The sequence below is a fragment of the Typopeltis vanoorti genome, chromosome 2, assembly GCF_054136105.1.
Source record: "Typopeltis vanoorti isolate ZY-2024b chromosome 2, IOZ_Tvanoo_1.0, whole genome shotgun sequence".
NCBI lineage: Eukaryota > Metazoa > Arthropoda > Arachnida > Uropygi > Thelyphonidae > Typopeltis > Typopeltis vanoorti.
Window position 1 is genome coordinate 19,240,099 of NC_143550.1, and position 17,218 is coordinate 19,257,316.

Sequence of the window (17,218 nt, forward strand, 5' to 3'; positions counted from 1 at the left end):
TATTGGATGACTGACGAGTCAAAGTGCATGAAATTGCTGAGACTATAGGCATTTTAAAAGAATGTGTAGGATATATTTTGCATGAAGAATTGCAAATGAAAAAACTTTGTGCAAGATGGGTGCTGTGCTTGCTCACAGCAGATCAAAAACGCACTCACATGAAAATCTCTGAACAGTGCTTGGAGCGTTTTAACATGAATAAATCTGATTTTGTATGTCAATTTATTACTATGGATTAGACTTGGATTCACCATTACACACCCAGAATCCAAACAACAGTGAACAGAAGGCAGTTGTTCAGTGCTAAAGAAGACAATGTTGGTTCCATCAGCAGGAAAGGTCATGGCATCAGTGTTTTGGGATGCTAAAGGCATTTTCTTTATTAATTATCTTGAAAAGGGTAAAACAATAACCAGGAAATATTATTCTGATCTTGTAACCAGACTAGACGAAAACATTCGTGTAAAAAGACCTGGTTTGCAGAAGAAAAAATCATCTTTCATCAGGACAATGCATCTGCCCACAAAGGCGTTTTGCCATTGGGAAAATTAAGGTATTTGCGCTCTGAATTGTTGGAACATCCACCCTATTCCCGAGATTTGGCTCCCTCTGAGATTTGTCTCCCCCAAAACTAAAACTCTTCCTCATTGGTCAGCGTTTTTCTTTGAATCAAGAGGTGATTGCAGATGTAGAGGGGTATTTTGCAGATCTTACTGAGAACCATTACAGGGATGGGATAATGGTGTTGGAGCATCGCTCAAATATTAGTCTTAAGGGAGATTATGTTGAAAAATAAAAATAATTCGGAAATGATAAATTCTTTTTTCATTGTTAGGCTGAGAACTTTTCAGACCACCCTCATAGGCAGTGGATCAAAGATCTTCTCTTAGTTACCTAACTTTAACCGTAATTATGCAATATCTTTTAATCCAAAAAAAGGAAAGAATCCTGAGATTTTAATGAAATATTATTGAAATTTAATTTCCAGATTAAATACAAAAAAGCAACTTACCTGTGGTATCTTCATCTTCACTAAATACACCAATTCTACGACAAATAGCCTCAGCAGTAGCCTATAATGGAAAATTGAAAAACATCATGCTAAATATTTATTAAGATATATTAACACTAATTATTTTGGTTACATTATAATAACAGGAAAAATATAAACCATCTTACTCATTTGTTCTTACTTATCAAAAAATAAACATCTTGCTCATGTTTACTCTAAAATAAAAACATGAGTAGGATGTTTTGCTATCAAACCAATACTAGGCTATATAGTAAACATGAACATATTTGGAATCATGGATTTATTTAAGTGATAATGAATCCTATCTTTACTCACACAATATTAAGAAGTATAGTTCTTGATAATTTCAGTTTTTTGATTACCATCTCGAAATGACAAAATTACCTCTAACTGCTACCTCGAGTATATTCAACCCCATGCAACTCTGCCAGTTATTCTATTTTTGACAAACAGACTGATCTGTTTCTAAATGTATCTCTAAACATCAATCCTACATCGCTTCCAAAAATCATAACAAAACTGGACTTAAACTGTCCTCCTCAGAAGTTTAGTTTAAAATTAAAATTGGGTAACTAAGGACATGTTTATGAATGCATAACATCTAGCCACTGTGAGTACTCAGCAGCTGGTTTGTCTGGAGAACTCCTAATATCCTAAATCTGCCAGTGCACCTTCAGTTGAGAAGGAATTCAATGTTCCTCCCATTTTCAGTGGGATTTGAATTTTCTCAGAATGCATATGAGAAATGATAGGTTTTGAATTAGGATAAGGGTTTTAACCAGAGTAATAATTCAACTTAATTTCAAATTCTAATCTTGAAAAGCAATTCCACAACACTTTCACTGCTGGAATATATAATATATGATGAGCAAACTCCAATTTTTGTTCTTTTATAATAGTAGAAATGGTAAAGGATCAGAAGCTATTTAAATTCTGTCTTCTGTCAAAATAATAAGTAGCTGAGTTTTCTTGAAAGCAAACTAGTGAACTTTGGGGCTAAACAGTTAATCTCAAATATGCTCAGTTTTCAGGTGAGATAACATGTTGTAATCTATTCCTCTCATTTGCTCTAATATAATGACATTATAATAATTAGAAACATGTTAAAGGGCTCCGGAAAAATAAATGTTATTTTGTGTAGTAATTGCAATATTTATTGCAGGCAAGAATGGCATTTTTGCATTTTAGTAAAGCATTGTTAATTTGTGGAAGCTTAATTGTAACTGTACAATTATTGGGCTTTATGGGTTTGCTATCAATATATATATAAGTGAATTTTGAAATTTGCCTTAAATGAAAAATCTGGTGGTACAAACAAGATCTGCACACTGTTCAGAGCGAAGGTGAAGTGTTATTAACGATGTAGATTTTTCAAGAATGGTTCAATGTCATGAGTGCTAAGTAGGCATGGCAAAATGTGAAAGTGTGTTCGTAGAAACACTGAAAAGGAAACTAGAGAGAGAAAGAAAGTATGATATTCTGTTGGATTGTGAGTTATCAGAAAATGCAAAACTGAAGGAATCAAAGCAAGATTGTGAGAGCGAAAGAATGTATGAATGAAAAAACAAAAGTGAAAGTGAAAGAATGTATGAATGAAAAAACAAAAGTGATAGTGAAACAAAAGAAAGTAGGAAGAAATAGAAGAAAGAAAGAAATGGAAGAATGAGGACTAAGACTATGGGAGGGACAGAGTGAAATTGCCAGAATGAAATGAAGAACAAGTTGCTCAGAATGAGCAATTAAATGAGTGCAGTGATATTAAAAATTTGGGGAAAAAGAATGAAAGAGTGCAAAAGGATAGAATGAAGGAAAGTAAAGAAAAAAAGGTGACAAATGACTTAAGAATTGCAATGTATACAGTTTCCATTATTAGAGGTGTGGTTAATGAGAGAGTCCACAATATCTGCTTTGCAGGAGGGAGAGCAAGTTAATTAATGCTTTAAATGTGAGAAGCAAATGAGTTAGTAGTGGTTGTAAAAACAAATGATTTGGTTGGACATAAAGAGAACGTAAGGATGGATACCAAGAGGTCAGCAGAGAGAGTGAAGGATAACAGTAGGAAAGGTTGTCAGTATGTTGCCAAGGTATGACAATGAAATGGTGGGACAGAGAGTGAGAATCGTGAATGTTGGAGCGAAGAGAAGTGCAGTTTGTAGATATGCACCATGCAATTGAGGGAAAAATGGATTTGCACAAACTGACAGATTGCAATTTATTGACTCTGGTATGAGTCAACTGGATAGATTGTTGCTAGAAGGAAGTGCAGTGAGTGATGCAAACAAGAGAACAGAGGAAGTAAGAGGTGAAGTGAAAGATCAGGAGAGTGGAAAAGATGAGACAAATGCTTGTTAATAGAAACAATAGTAGTATAAGAGATGGAGATAATAGGAATGCAAGGGAGACAGGGAAACATGGAATAGGGAGAATGGATGTTGGAGGTACTAGTCAATGTGAGTTTAATCAGCATAGGAATGGAATAGGATGTGAGGGGGGGGGTAGTTGAGTCTGAGAAGATATGTGGGGTAAGTGGTGATAAAGATGGTTGGGCAAGGGTAGATGTGGTAGAGAAATCATAACCAACAGGTGGCATACACCATTGGTCATGATTTCACCAACCCTCTTCCTTCTGTATATCTATAACCTACTTTAGTTGGCCTCCAACCCAGTACACAGTTTTGCAGATAACAGCACAGTGCACTCATCCCTTTCATTTGATAAACCTTACTCTACAAAAACCAACAGGTGGCATACACCATTGGTCATGATTTCACCAACCCTCTTCCTTCTGTATATCTATAACCTACTTTAGTTGGCCTCCAACCCAGTACACAGTTTTGCAGATAACAGCATAGTGCACTCATCCCTTTCATTTGATAAACTTTACTCTACAAAAATCACCTCAGTCTATAGAACACCACTGCCCTCAATTCTGATCTTCAATCCATCCTCCAATGGGGTTCAGATAACCTCGTCAATTTCAATGCTAGCAAAACCTTGTTCTACCTTATTTTTCACAAAACCATTTTCTCCCAGTACTATTTGAGAACACTCAAATTTTCAGCCAAGATGAGATTTCTCTTATTGGAATCACCAACATCAAGCCTCTCTTGTCATAAACACATCACAAACATTGCCTCCTCAGCATCTAAAAAAACTAGGATTTCTTTCACTCAAGACAATACTTCACCTCTGAACAGCTAGTAACTTTATACAAATCAGCCAGATATTGAATACTGTTCTCACATTTGGAGAATAGTACTCAATTTCTGGGGGGGGGGGGGCTCAAGAGCTCCCTCAAAATGCTTGAATCAATACAAGGAGGGCAATTAGATTGATTAATAACCCGTCTCTTACCAACTCAATCCTCCCAGTTTTGCACAGACATTTAGTTTCTGTAATATGTGTATTCTATAAATATTTCTAATGTTCATATGAAATAGAATCAATAATTTTCCCCCACTCAGTACTAAGTCTGTTTGAAGATGTGTATGTGGTTGCCACCTAACATCCCTTCACGGTACACCTTGAAACTCACAAAACAAATTTTGTGAGTTTCAAAACAAATCCCCTGCTGTATTGTGAAACAGTCTTTTAAATCAAATGTAAACAAGTTTCTTTTTTCCCATCCCACTATCCATACATAATACTAATGTACTATAGGGTGATTAACCAACGTCTCATGTATGGGCTCACATAAAAAAAAAAGGGGGGGAGGGTAATGAGCTGTTTCTCATTTTTGCATGGAGAGTGGCTGGTGAGTGGAATGCAATGTCTGACAATGTTGTGAATGCAGATACAATGAATGAGGTTAAAGTATGGCTTGATGGGCACTTTGGGTGTGACAGCATGTACCTCCCATGATCAATCTTTTGATTGCATGGATCGAGGTCTGGTGTTAATAATAACATTTTACTAATGGAAGAACCTCACAGCCTTGGACCATCAGCAGCAAAAATTACACCAATTTTCAGAAAGTCAGTTTTCTATTCTTAGATTATCCCAAGTAAATTTAATACAGTTTTTAGTTAAATCAGTAAGAAAATTAAAATAAGTTAATTGGCTTGGAACCATCTTTGAAGTTTTCTTTTCTTTTTTTTTTTTGTTCAAGCAGATATAAAGAAAATATGAAAAAAAATTCATACAGATACAAGCTGTCAAAACGTAACTGAATTTGTTGCAAAACAAATATGCAAACAAGCACATAGGTGGAGGTAAACACAGAATACTCTCATAAATAATTCATTTACTCCTTTGCATAAATATGCAAAGAAGTAGATAAATTATGTTTACTAAGTTTGTAAAGGGAGTACTGTTGTCTCCCAATTTTTAGTTCAAACTTTAATGCAAGTGGATTCTGTAACGCTTACTAAATTTTTTTTGTGACAGAGTAATGGTTTTTATGGTTTATACATCATAATGTTTTTTAATTTTCACAGATTACTTCTTTAACTTCCTGTGTTTTACCAGTGAGATATTTTTTTCATCTTTGCATATAAATTCATCAACATTTTTAGTGTTGCTATTTGGTGTCAAATGTTTGGGTCTTGTTATTAAATAACTTCCTTTTTTATCCAAAAAATATTTGTATACTTGCAGCTGGATACTGAACGAACGAGAATGGGCTGGCAATTTGGGATTTAGCAGACCAAATTGTATTCTTATTGGTTAAACCAAAATAAAAAATAATGGTACAACATGACAAAATTTCATGCCGGCTGGGGCGTCGCCTGGTTAAACAAGGCCCCCATTGTTTTTACCAGGGAACCAGGGTGAACAGCGAAAAGTCAGTTACTGGAACAAATCTGAAAACAAACCCCAACTCAACATCACCAGAGTTAAATATCGGTACTATCAACGTAAGAAGCATGAATGGCAAAGAAATGGAGCTAGCTGAGGAATTAGATAAGCACCAGATCGACAGAATAGGGGTGACTGAAACAAAAAAGACCAAAACTGGTGAGATCTTTCTGAGCAATAAATACAAAATGTTATATTCAGGCAATGACAATCAAGGAAAAGAAGGAGTAGCCATAGTATTCAACACAAAATATGAGGCTAATCTTCTTGAATGGCAGTCAGTCTCAAGTAGAGTAATGTGGACAAATATGAGAATGGGGAACTGGACAATGAGACTTATTTGTGCCTATGGTCCCACAGAAGGTTCTACTAAGGTAGAAGTGGAGGAATATTTTGAAGCTGTAGAAAAAGCAACTGACACAATGAAAAAGAAAATGTTGGTCCTTGTTGGGGATCTAAATAGAGTAGGAAATGATTGTGAGACATACAAAAATATTTTGGGAAAATTTTGAGAAAAGAGCCAAGCTAATAATAATGGCAAATATCTGTTGGATTTCTGCTCAGGACATGGACTGGTTATTACTAACACCATGTTCCAACATAAAAATGTGCACAAATTCACATGGAGAGAAGAGGCTAGGAATAAGAAAAATCTCATTGACTATGTTATTGTTGATAGTGATGTTTTCTCCCTGGTGCAGGACACCAGAGTGTGGAGAGGATTTGAAATTGAAAGTGATCACTATTTAGTCTTGAGCAGGATAAAACTGAATTTCATATTGAAAAGAATAACATGTAAGAAAGTTTTAAAGCGAATAAAAGTTGAGCAGCTCTCAGATGTGAACTGTAGACTAAAATACACAAAGATTATTGAAGAAAAAATGAAAGAATTTGAGAACAGAAATCAAACCTTGGAGATTCAGTGGCAAACTCTGAAGAAAACATTGATTGATTCTGCCAGAGAGGCATGTGGTGAGGTTGTCTGCAAGGATAAAAAAAATCAGAACTCCCTGGTGGACACAAGAAGTTAAAGAGGCAGTGAAGGAAAAGAAGAAAGCATATCAAAAGTTCCTGTCAAATAAGTCAGCTTGTGCTGTTAGAGAATATAGAGACAAATGCAAGAATGCTAAACATTGTGTAAAACTAGATAAACAAAAGTCATGGGAGGACTTTGGCAAGAATATAGAAAATAAATATCAAGAAGGTGGCAAAATATTCTGGAAGTTGTTGAAGAAGCTTAGGAATGGAGGAAAGAGTGCTGTAAAAGGAGTTAGAGATGATGAAGGTGACATGAAAACGGGAGAAAAAGATATCCTTGAAGTATGGAGTAATTACTTTTTAAAGATCTATGCAAGTATACTTGAGAAAAGATTGAGAAGAATTGTGGAAGAAAAGCTGGATGAAGAACAAGCTGGATTCAGGCCAAATAGAGGCTGTCAGGATCAGATCTTCACTTTACGACAAATAGTCGAGAAAGCATGGGAATATAACAAAGATCTGTATTTAAGTTTTGTCGATTTGGAAAAGGCATATGTCAAGGTGCCAAGAGAGAAGCTATTCAATACGCTGCAGTTATATGGTGTCAATGGGGCATTATATCAATCAATACTTAGTCTTTATTTGAGTTGTAAGTCAGCAGTTAGAATTGAAGGAAGTACAGGAAGATGGTTTAATGTTAAATCTGGTGTGAGACAAGGATGTACATTATCCCCTCTGTTATTATCTATATGGATTACATTATGAAGGAAAGTGGTATTAAATATGATATCAAATTTGGAGATGTTAATGTCAGCTCTTTGCTTTATGCGGATGATGTTATACTTCTAAATAAATCCACTATAAGTCTGTAAGATTCTCTGACTAAATTGAATAGCTGTTGTAATAGATATGGTATGAAGGTCAGCAATAAAAAGACAAAGACAATGAAAATAGGCAGAATCATTGAAAATATCAACTGTGTTGTGAATGGAGAACCTGTGGAACAAGTAAAACATATCAGCTACTTAGCCACAATTTTTACTGAAGATGGTAAATTAAATATAGAAATAGACAACAGAATCAGCAAAGCTGGTATGGTGGGAAGTCAACTGAATAAATTCATATGGAATAAGAGAGAAATTAGTCGGAACACTAAATTAGCTGTATATACAAGACAGTGTTCAAACCAGTTTTAACTTATGGATCTGAGAGCTGGGTCAGAAGTAAAACACTTGACCAAAGACTAGAGACTGCAGATATGAGAGTCCTGAACAGATGGCATCAATGGCAATATCATATTAAAAACGAGGATATTAGGAAAGAACTTGACATTGTCAGCATCCAGGAATGCGTTAGCAGAGCTAATCTCAGATGGTATGGTCACTTAAACAGAATGAGCAAGGAAAGATTAGCAAAACAAGTGTTCTCTGCCAGGTTGGCAGCAAAACGACCCAGAGGAAGACCAAGATATAGGTGGATTGATGCGGTACAAAGTGCCTTAGATGATAGAAATATAAGATCTGATAATGTTGGAATCTTGACAAGTAACAGACTGATTTGGAGGAAAATTGTAGATAGGAAGTTAGTAATGATGTAATTTTTTTCATGTAGTACTATCATATTCTGTACACCCCTTGAGGGTACATGGCAGGAATTTGATGATGCAGCTATACTTTACATTAAAGTTCTTTGATTTTTTAAGAATTTTAATGTGCATTTTTCTTTACGACGAAACACGTATTCTTATCCTGCTCAACAATGTGGTACTACCACACTTCCTATTTCAAACCTGTACACTTGTATCAATTTGAATATTTTAGTACATAAGAAGTTTATTGCTTTGTGTATGCTTTCTATATAAATTTATACATTTTTATGTAAGAACAATTGCTAGTTAGCAATGAGTAGCCATGCCCTGTGCAGAAATCTAGTAGGTACATGTCGATATTAGTCCTGCCATTTACTATAAATTTTCCCAAAACAAATGTCTCAGATTCATCTCATATGCCACTGATTATATCTCTAACAAAAACTAGCTTTTTCTTTTTATATCAGCCCTTTCTAAATATGCAAAACATTTCTCTGCTTATTCCCTATTAGAACCTTCTATGGTTCTAGTAGAGGAAATGGTAGAGGAAATAAGTCTCGCTATCCCATTTTGAAATTTTATCTCAACGCGCTACTTGAAATGGACTCCATTTAAGAAGCTCATCTTCACTGTGTAGCATTGAATATGTTTGTTGTTCTTGGATACCACCACACTGTCAGATGTATTCTTTATGCAACTGCAGAAAATAGCCATGTGCTCTTATAATAAACAAAATATTACTATATTTAATATTATTGCCTTAACTGTACATAAAAAAATCCTTATAAAAAAAGTACTTATTTGCAGTATACATTACATTAAATCTTCAGAATATACTTTTGGAAATGTTATTTTAGATAGAAGATGATGTAAAGCCAAGTGCATCGAAACTAAAAAATTAACTATACATTTCAAAAACTGTGACAAGAAAAAAATAAGTCAGGAATGACTCAGGTAATCATTCAATGGCACATCTTTACAACAGCATTCTTGTAAACTGATACTATTCATTATTGTGGAAACTGAACCTAGAATATTCTAGTACATATTATATAACTCTGTTTTGCCTAATTTTGCCATTAAAAAAAAAAGTATGAATGAAAAATCAAAACTGAGATCAAATACCAAATCATTTTTGCCAGCATGGTTGTCTGAGTAGATAGTGAATTCTGCTATGGCACAGATGTTTTCTGAATATCTTTAAGTGGGAGATAAATTTGATCATCCCTACTAGAAGCTAGAACAGAATTATCCCTATCATTCTAATTATTTTGTCAAATTTTACCAATAAAAATAATTTAAGAACAAAATTAAGCTGAGCGGACATTTCATCATTTCATTCAAAATTGTCAAACTTCATTTAATTTCATCCTGACTGATTGGAGTTGTTCATTTATATACTTCTGAAATGCTTATCCAAATTTTGCACATACAGATGGTCTGATTAAATGAAAACTGAGATGGCTTAACAAAAATTTTGGAAAGATTTCAAATAACAAATTTCAATAAAAATCAATCCAATCAGTGCTCAGGAATAACTCATGTATGAAGGAACGAAGACAATGTAATAATTCAGAAATTTTGTGAAATGCATCTAAAAACAAATGACAGAGGTTTTATCATTTTACCTAAAATTACAGAGGTGTTACTATATTTCTGAATGGCACTCAAATAAGGAAAGTAGGCCATCTAAATATGAGAAATGAACTGAAATCCATTTAAACAATTTAAAGTTTGTTTAAAACATTATGGTTGTTTCCTTTTCAAACTAGTTTTGTTTTAAATTCTTGTTTTACACTTCAGTCACTTTAGTTATGTTTTGAAGACATTTCTTACTCTTATTTTTTCATATTGCAAGTTAATTGAAAAAAAATTCTTACCTTATTATCACCAGTAATGACAATAACACGAATTCCAGCATCACGACAACGAACAATTGCGTCAAGCACTTCTTTTCTGGGAGGATCCAGCATGCCCACAACACCAACAAAGGTCATGTCAACCTAAAGCAAGGGAAACTCACTTTATTGATAAACTGATAATACCAAATAAATAGATAAATTTGGTGTACAGCTGATTTTTAAATATTAGAACAGAAATAAACACACACAATCTTCATTCTTTAAAGCATAATAACATTACCATGATAATAAATGATTAGATTTAAAATGACAATATATAAAAAATCCTTGTGAAATTATGAATAATGAAAAAAAGTAGCTGATCTTGTACTTGAATATAATGCAAAATATTATTTGCTGGAAGTTGTTTGTTTAGTTCAGCAGATAAAATAGTTGAGTTACTGAGTAACCACTTTGCATGGGTATATCATACAAGTGATGTTAATGCTGTGACTGTTTTAGATTTTGCTAAGGCTTTTGACAGAATACAGCATGGGATACTATTGCATAAATTGGAGAATATGGGATTAGATTATAAACTATTGGCACAGATAAGAGGATGGCTGAATGACATATCAAAAAGTGGTAAATGGGGAGGAGGGGTACCTGTAAGATTCAAAGGTAACCAATGGTGTACCTCAACGATCAGACCTTGGGCCACTGTAGCAAAGATTGTAAATACAACTCATTATTACAATGATGAGTTGTAAATACAACTCATCATGGGAATAATTGCAATGCTGAAACCAACCTTGCCATGTAAAGATAAGGAAGTCATTTTGCCCCTTTACAAGGCCTTGATAAGACCTCACTCGGACTATTGCATGGGTCTGGTCTCCTGGTTTCCATGGTGATTCTGATATAGTGGAAAGAGTGCAAAGAGGAGTGTCATAAAATGATATCAAGATTGTGGAATACAGATTATGAAAACAGACTGAGAATTTTTAGGCTGCAGACACTAGCAAACAGAAAAAAGAGGTGGTGATATGATTAAGACTTACAAACTTCTAAAATGGTTATACAGAATTTCAGTAGATGGAATTTTTCATTTTATGGAGATGCGAGGGCATCCATGAAAGTTGAGAATGAATGCTGTCAGGAAGGGGGTTAGGGCTAGATCTTTCTCTCATACAGTAGTGTGATTGGAATGGATTGCCATTGGATGTTGTGTGTGTAAGTAGCATGAATGAATTCAAGAATAGGTATTACAGCTAGTGCAACTAGCATGGTCTCCCTCGAGTTCCTGACTCCCTGAAGGTCTCTCTTAATAATAATAATGTGACAGAGACTTATGTAAGACCTTCAGGGAGTCAGGAACTTGAGGGAGGCCATGCTATTTGCACTAGCTGTAATACCTGTTCTTGAATTCATTCATGAACAGGTATTACTGAACAGCAATGGATGAAATGAAAGGTCTTGAGATATTGAAGAATCTCAATGTGAATAGAGCTGTGGGATTAGATGAGCTTCCATTTTGCAGGAATGTGCAAGGGAACTGGCAATGCCTCTGAACTAGGCTGTTTAAATTTAAGTCTCAGGTCTAGTAGAGTTCCAAACGAGTAGAAAGAGGACAAAAATAATTCTCTGGAAGTAGGGAGGTTCTAAGACTGCAGTGGCAAATTATAGACCAATCAGTATCTCAGGAGTGGTGGTAAAAGTACTGGAAAAATTGGTTAAAAAGAGAATTCAAGTATTGGTGGATAGGAATATGATACTCTACGAGGGAACAGAATCCAGGTGACTAGAGGTGCACCACAAGGTTCAGTGCTAAGACCACTACTATTTAATTTGTACATAAATGATATAGGAAATATCCTGAAAGGAAATATTCAGTTGTTTGCTGATGATGCAAAATTATGTAGAGTAATAGTAAATCAAGGTGACGTGGAGAGCTTGCAGGATGATTTAAATAGGCTGTCAGTATGGGCAAAAGATAATGGATGTCAGTTTAATGTCGAGAAATTTAAAGTTATGCATTTTGGGATAAAGAGATAACAAGCCATGTATCACATTGATGAAACTGTGCTTCAGGAAATAGATAAAGGTAGGGATTTAGGGGTGATAGTAGAGTTGAAATTTAGAGAACATATTGCTAAGGTTGCTGAAAAGATTACTTGGCTAATGAAGAACACGCTAACAAGTAGAGTTAAGAAAGTTATTTCTCTTTTATAAGAGAAATAACTTCCTTTGATATGTCTGCTTCTGGGTTACTGAGCTTAGGTCTGGTCTCCTGTGTTTCATGGGGATGAGGGAGTGATTCAGAGGCGAATAACCAAGATGGCAAGTGGTCTGTGGAATGTTTCCTATGAGGATAAAATGAGGATGTGTGTGGACTGCAGAACTTTGGTTGATAGGAGAAAAAGAGGGGGTATGATAGAAACATTTAAGTTACTTAAAGGGTTTTATAGGATTGATGCAGGGGAAAGCCCTTGGTTAGAGGGAGCAAAACGAGGTCTTCCATGAAAGTCAAGTAAAAGTGTGATTAGTAGGGGCGTGAGGACTAGATTTTTCACTTGAAGAGTAATGAAGGAATGGAATGGGTTGCCAGAGTCAGCTGTTAGTGTTTTGTCTGTTAATGGGTTCAAGGAGAAGTATGATATTATGTAGATAATTTAGGTCTCCCACGATGAGTCTTCAGAGTCCATGGAGGTGCCTGTACAATAATAACAACCATAGTTTCCTCTTATATTTCCGTTTGATCCCTGTAATTCCTTTGCAAACATTATTAATGTGTAAATTATGCATTGTAAGTAAAATTCATGGATAAAGTATGTGAAATAGAAAATGTAACAGTCAATAGCGTGCTTTGTCACTGACTTATGATGGGCTAAGCCAAACTTTTCTGTTTTGTGATAACACTGCCAATATATATATATTTGTTTTCTTCAATGCAAAACTCCAGCATGCCTGACCTATGTAGGCTAGACCACAGGAACATGGGATCATATAAACAATGAGATGCTTGAAAAGAGGAACACTATCCTTTGGAAATCTATGGAGGCCAGGAACTGTGTGGATCAGCTTGTACACTACTTACTCTAATGTTATGATCCTTGAGCAGGTAGCAATCCAGATGGACAGATTACCAATATATGGGATAGAAATTGAATCCCTATTGGATATCTTAATTGTGTCAAGGAAGATTATTATTATTATTATTATTACTTAACACCTCCAGGGAGTCCAAAGACTTATCTAGGGAGGGAACCTACTCTACACCTCTCCACCAACTACAACTAACCGCAACTATACCAATACCGCCTACCACCACCACTAGTATTTCCACAGACAATCATAAATATCCATGCCATTGGCAGGATTCGAACCCACAGCCTTTTGGCTGGAGAGCGGATAAGCTAACCACTCGGCCAACCAGGTTGGCTGTTTGACTGTGTTTTCAGAGCATCCATAAGAACAAAAAGATGGAGAAAGGTTAAAAATTCAGAAAGTCTTAATGGAAAACATTATCCGATTTTTTTTTTTTTTTTTTTTGTGTGTGAACAAACATCCAAAAAAGGTAGTCTGTCTTCATTCTCCATCTCTAATGTGAAATGAACAGAACTGTAAAGCAAATAAGTCATGCTTCTAAACTATAAAAATATCAACACACCTCCACTACATGATAGATAAGCATGTGGGGACTGTCAAGTGGTCTATAAAGACCATTGTTCCATCAAAGTATAGTTATACTGAAGGCAAATGTTCACACGGTCTGGTAACATCCAGTGAGAAGAGATCTTTAATTATATCTCAGGCTAGCAAAGATGTCCGATAGCAAGATATCAACATTTGACAGTTTCTGAATAAAATGGGCAAAATTCTTGTAAGTCTCTCATGTGACCTTACAATAGTCCAGCAAGATGTTGGATAACAAATCAGTAAGTTGATGCCACCACCAACTGGTCTTAAAGGAAAGCCCATTTCCAAACAATTCATTTTCAAATTCAAAAGCAATTTGTTTGTATTTTCATGCATAGTTTACATATTATCATGATTGATTGAAAGGTAAGTGGATGGAGGAGTCTACAAGCATGAAAGATATTTTTGAACTATACTCGGTGGTGGTGACATGATAACTGTTGCACCTCCCTTGTCAACCTTATGGATAATGATATTTTGGCTTCTTAACAAAGCATAGACTTTTCCAGACTGGTAGTATTGATCCTAGATACTAAAGAAGAAAGGAGAAGAGCAACGCTTTTGACCCAATTACATTCACAGAATCTAGCAGAAGATGAATGGTTTTTCCACATTGTACAACACTGCCAATTTTTGGAATAAAGCAGGAGTAATTGCAAAGCTAAAATCCCTTTAAGATTGAAGCTTCCAAACTATCTCAAGGATTCACTTTAGTGAGTACGGACATGGCAAACTCGAGGTACCTGATGCTGGACCATGCCTTACTTCATGTAATATACATCTGTAATATTATCTGTAGACTGTTCCCTCAACTTCTTTCTTCTCTTCTTGCTCTCCAATGCTATTAGTATTCAAAGGCTAGGGAGTGAATCTTTCCTATTTTGCTACGTCATTTCATCTTATGCAGCCACCGAAAGGGACAAGTTAGCTCCAATAGGTGAAGGTCCCAGGCCCAGATAAATGGCAAGGGTTGATATCGGGAAGGGCATCCAGTCGTAAAACTTCACTGCCAGCTCTAGCTATGATCAAATAAGTCAAGAAAGTGATACTAGGGCGTACCTCTTAGACAATGCGCAGCTACATCGCCTTACAGCTGCGAGAAGTGGACGAGAGCTATCGCATCAAGGCTGGATGCGGTTAAACGAGTGAGCCAGCAGGTGGAGAGAATGTTGCAGAATGGGAACATTGAATATTGGAAGCATGACTGCAAGGGGAGGAGAGGTGACAGATATGATGAGGAAGAGGAAGTTGGACATTTTGTGCATGCAGGAGACAAGGTGGAAGGGGGAAAAGGAGAAGGAACTGGGAAACAGGTATACACTGTTCTACTCTGGAACGAATAAAGAGGGAAGAAATGGTGTCGGAATTGTGGTGGTGTGTGTGTGGCAGAATGAAGGGCAAAGTACTGGAAGAGGGTAGGAGGAACGACAGGATTATGCGAATGAAGCTGGGTCTTGGAGAAGAGCAAGTGGTTGTTTTATGTGCATATGCCCTGCAAGTTGGCTGTACAGCAGAGGAGAAAGATGAGTTCTGGAACATGCTAGATGAAAAAATGAGGGAACTGTAAGAAAACAAGATGGTGATTGCAGAGGAGACTTGAATGGACACACAGGAAGACAGAACCGGGACTATGAAAGGGTGCATGGTGGCCATGGAGAGGGAATGATGAACCAGGAAGGAGAGAGGATTGTGGACTTCACGGTAGCGTTTGATCTGGCAATTGTGAACTCATTTTTTTGCAAGAGGGAAGAACATTTGATAACATTTAGAAGTGGTAACAACAGTTCACTACATTTTGACTAGAAGGAAACATCTTAAGGAAGTAACAAATTGTAAGGTAATTCCAACAGATCAAGTGGCACAGCAACACCAGCTGCTGTGTGCAGATTTTAAAATAAGGTCGAAGATAAGAACCTTTGGAAGCCATGGGATGAAGACAATTAAGTGGTTTCGATTACAAGAAGAGTGTGAGAGGAACCTTTTTAAAGAGAAGGTGTTAGAGAGGATTTCAGATGGACTAAAAAGTGTAGAATTTTGGTGGAGACATAATTCAAAAGCAATTCTGAGCTGTGCAATTGAGGTGCTTGGTGAAACATCTGGAAAGATTAGAGAGCAAAGGAGGGTTGGTGGGGGAATAATAATGTACAAGACACGGTGATGCCTAAGAGGAAGGCAAAGCAGAAGGGAGGAGTCAAGAATGAGAGGACAGAGAAGAGTACAGAGAGAGAGAAGCCAAGAGAGTTGTTGTGCAGGCAGAGGCCATGGCATATCAAGATCGTTATGATCAATTAGAAACAAAGGAAGGACAGAGAAAAATTTATCGATGGGCAAAATGTAGAAATGAGGCATCAAAGGACATCGTACATGTGAGGCAGATCAAAGACTGGAGGAAGAGCATTAAGGAGGGATGTGAATATAAGAAACAGATGGAGAATATATTTTGAAGGGCTTTTGAATGAGGACTCACAGAAAAGATGGGCAGCCTTATGAGAGGATGGTGCAGAACACCAGCAGAGTGGAAGTGAAGGAGGTCGTAAAGAGTATGAAGAATGGAAAATTGGTGGGCCCTAACAGGATCGCATTGGAGGCATGGAAGGCACTGGAGGAAGAAGGAAGTGACCAGTTCATAAAAGTTTGCCAACTGGAAAATATACCCAAGGAGTGGAGGAAAGTACTCTTGTCTTCATCTGCAAGGGTAAAGAGGATGCACAAGACTAAGAATTACAGAGGAATAAAGTTCATGTCCCACACAATGAAAATCCTAGAAAGGGTTCTTGATGGAAGACTGAGGAAGGAGGTGGAGATTGCAAAGAAGCAATTTGGCTTCATGCCTAGTTGATCGACGACAGATGCTATCTTTGGGCTATGGCAGATGATGGAAAAGTTTTCGAGAGAAACAACGGGAGCTACATCTGGTGTTTATTGATCTGGAGAAAGCATATGATAGAGTGCCAAGACAAGAAGTCTGAAAGTGTCTGAAGGAGAAGAAGGTACCGGAGAAATATGTCAGGTTGGTGCAGGAAATGTACAGAAACGTGAAGACAAGAGTTTGGACCTGCCTGGGAGAGACAAAGTTTTCAAGTGACAGTTGGCTTGCATCAAAGGTCAGCATTAAGTCCCATTAAGTCCATTCCTGTTTAATATTGTGATGGAGGTGGTAATGGAGGAGGTGAGAGAAGACGTACCTTGGACAATGTTTTATGCAGATGACATCATGCTGTGTGCAGAATCAAAAGAAGAAGTGGCAGCTAAACTGGAAAGATGGAGGAAAGTACTGGAAGA

The 17,218-nt window shown here is 36.4% G+C and overlaps 1 protein-coding gene across 1 annotated transcript in view; it reads right to left on the minus strand.

Moving 5' to 3' along the window:
- LOC150108860 (calcium-transporting ATPase sarcoplasmic/endoplasmic reticulum type-like) overlaps nt 1-17,218 on the minus strand; it is a 263,322-nt gene that overhangs the window by 61,663 nt on the left and 184,441 nt on the right. The window contains exons 17-18 of the mRNA XM_090410430.1: nt 10,277-10,399; nt 1,013-1,073 (exon numbers count right to left, since the gene is read on the minus strand). Coding sequence (XP_090266556.1) covers nt 1,013-1,073; nt 10,277-10,399 — 184 coding nt within the window. The remainder of the gene's footprint in view (nt 1-1,012; nt 1,074-10,276; nt 10,400-17,218) is intronic.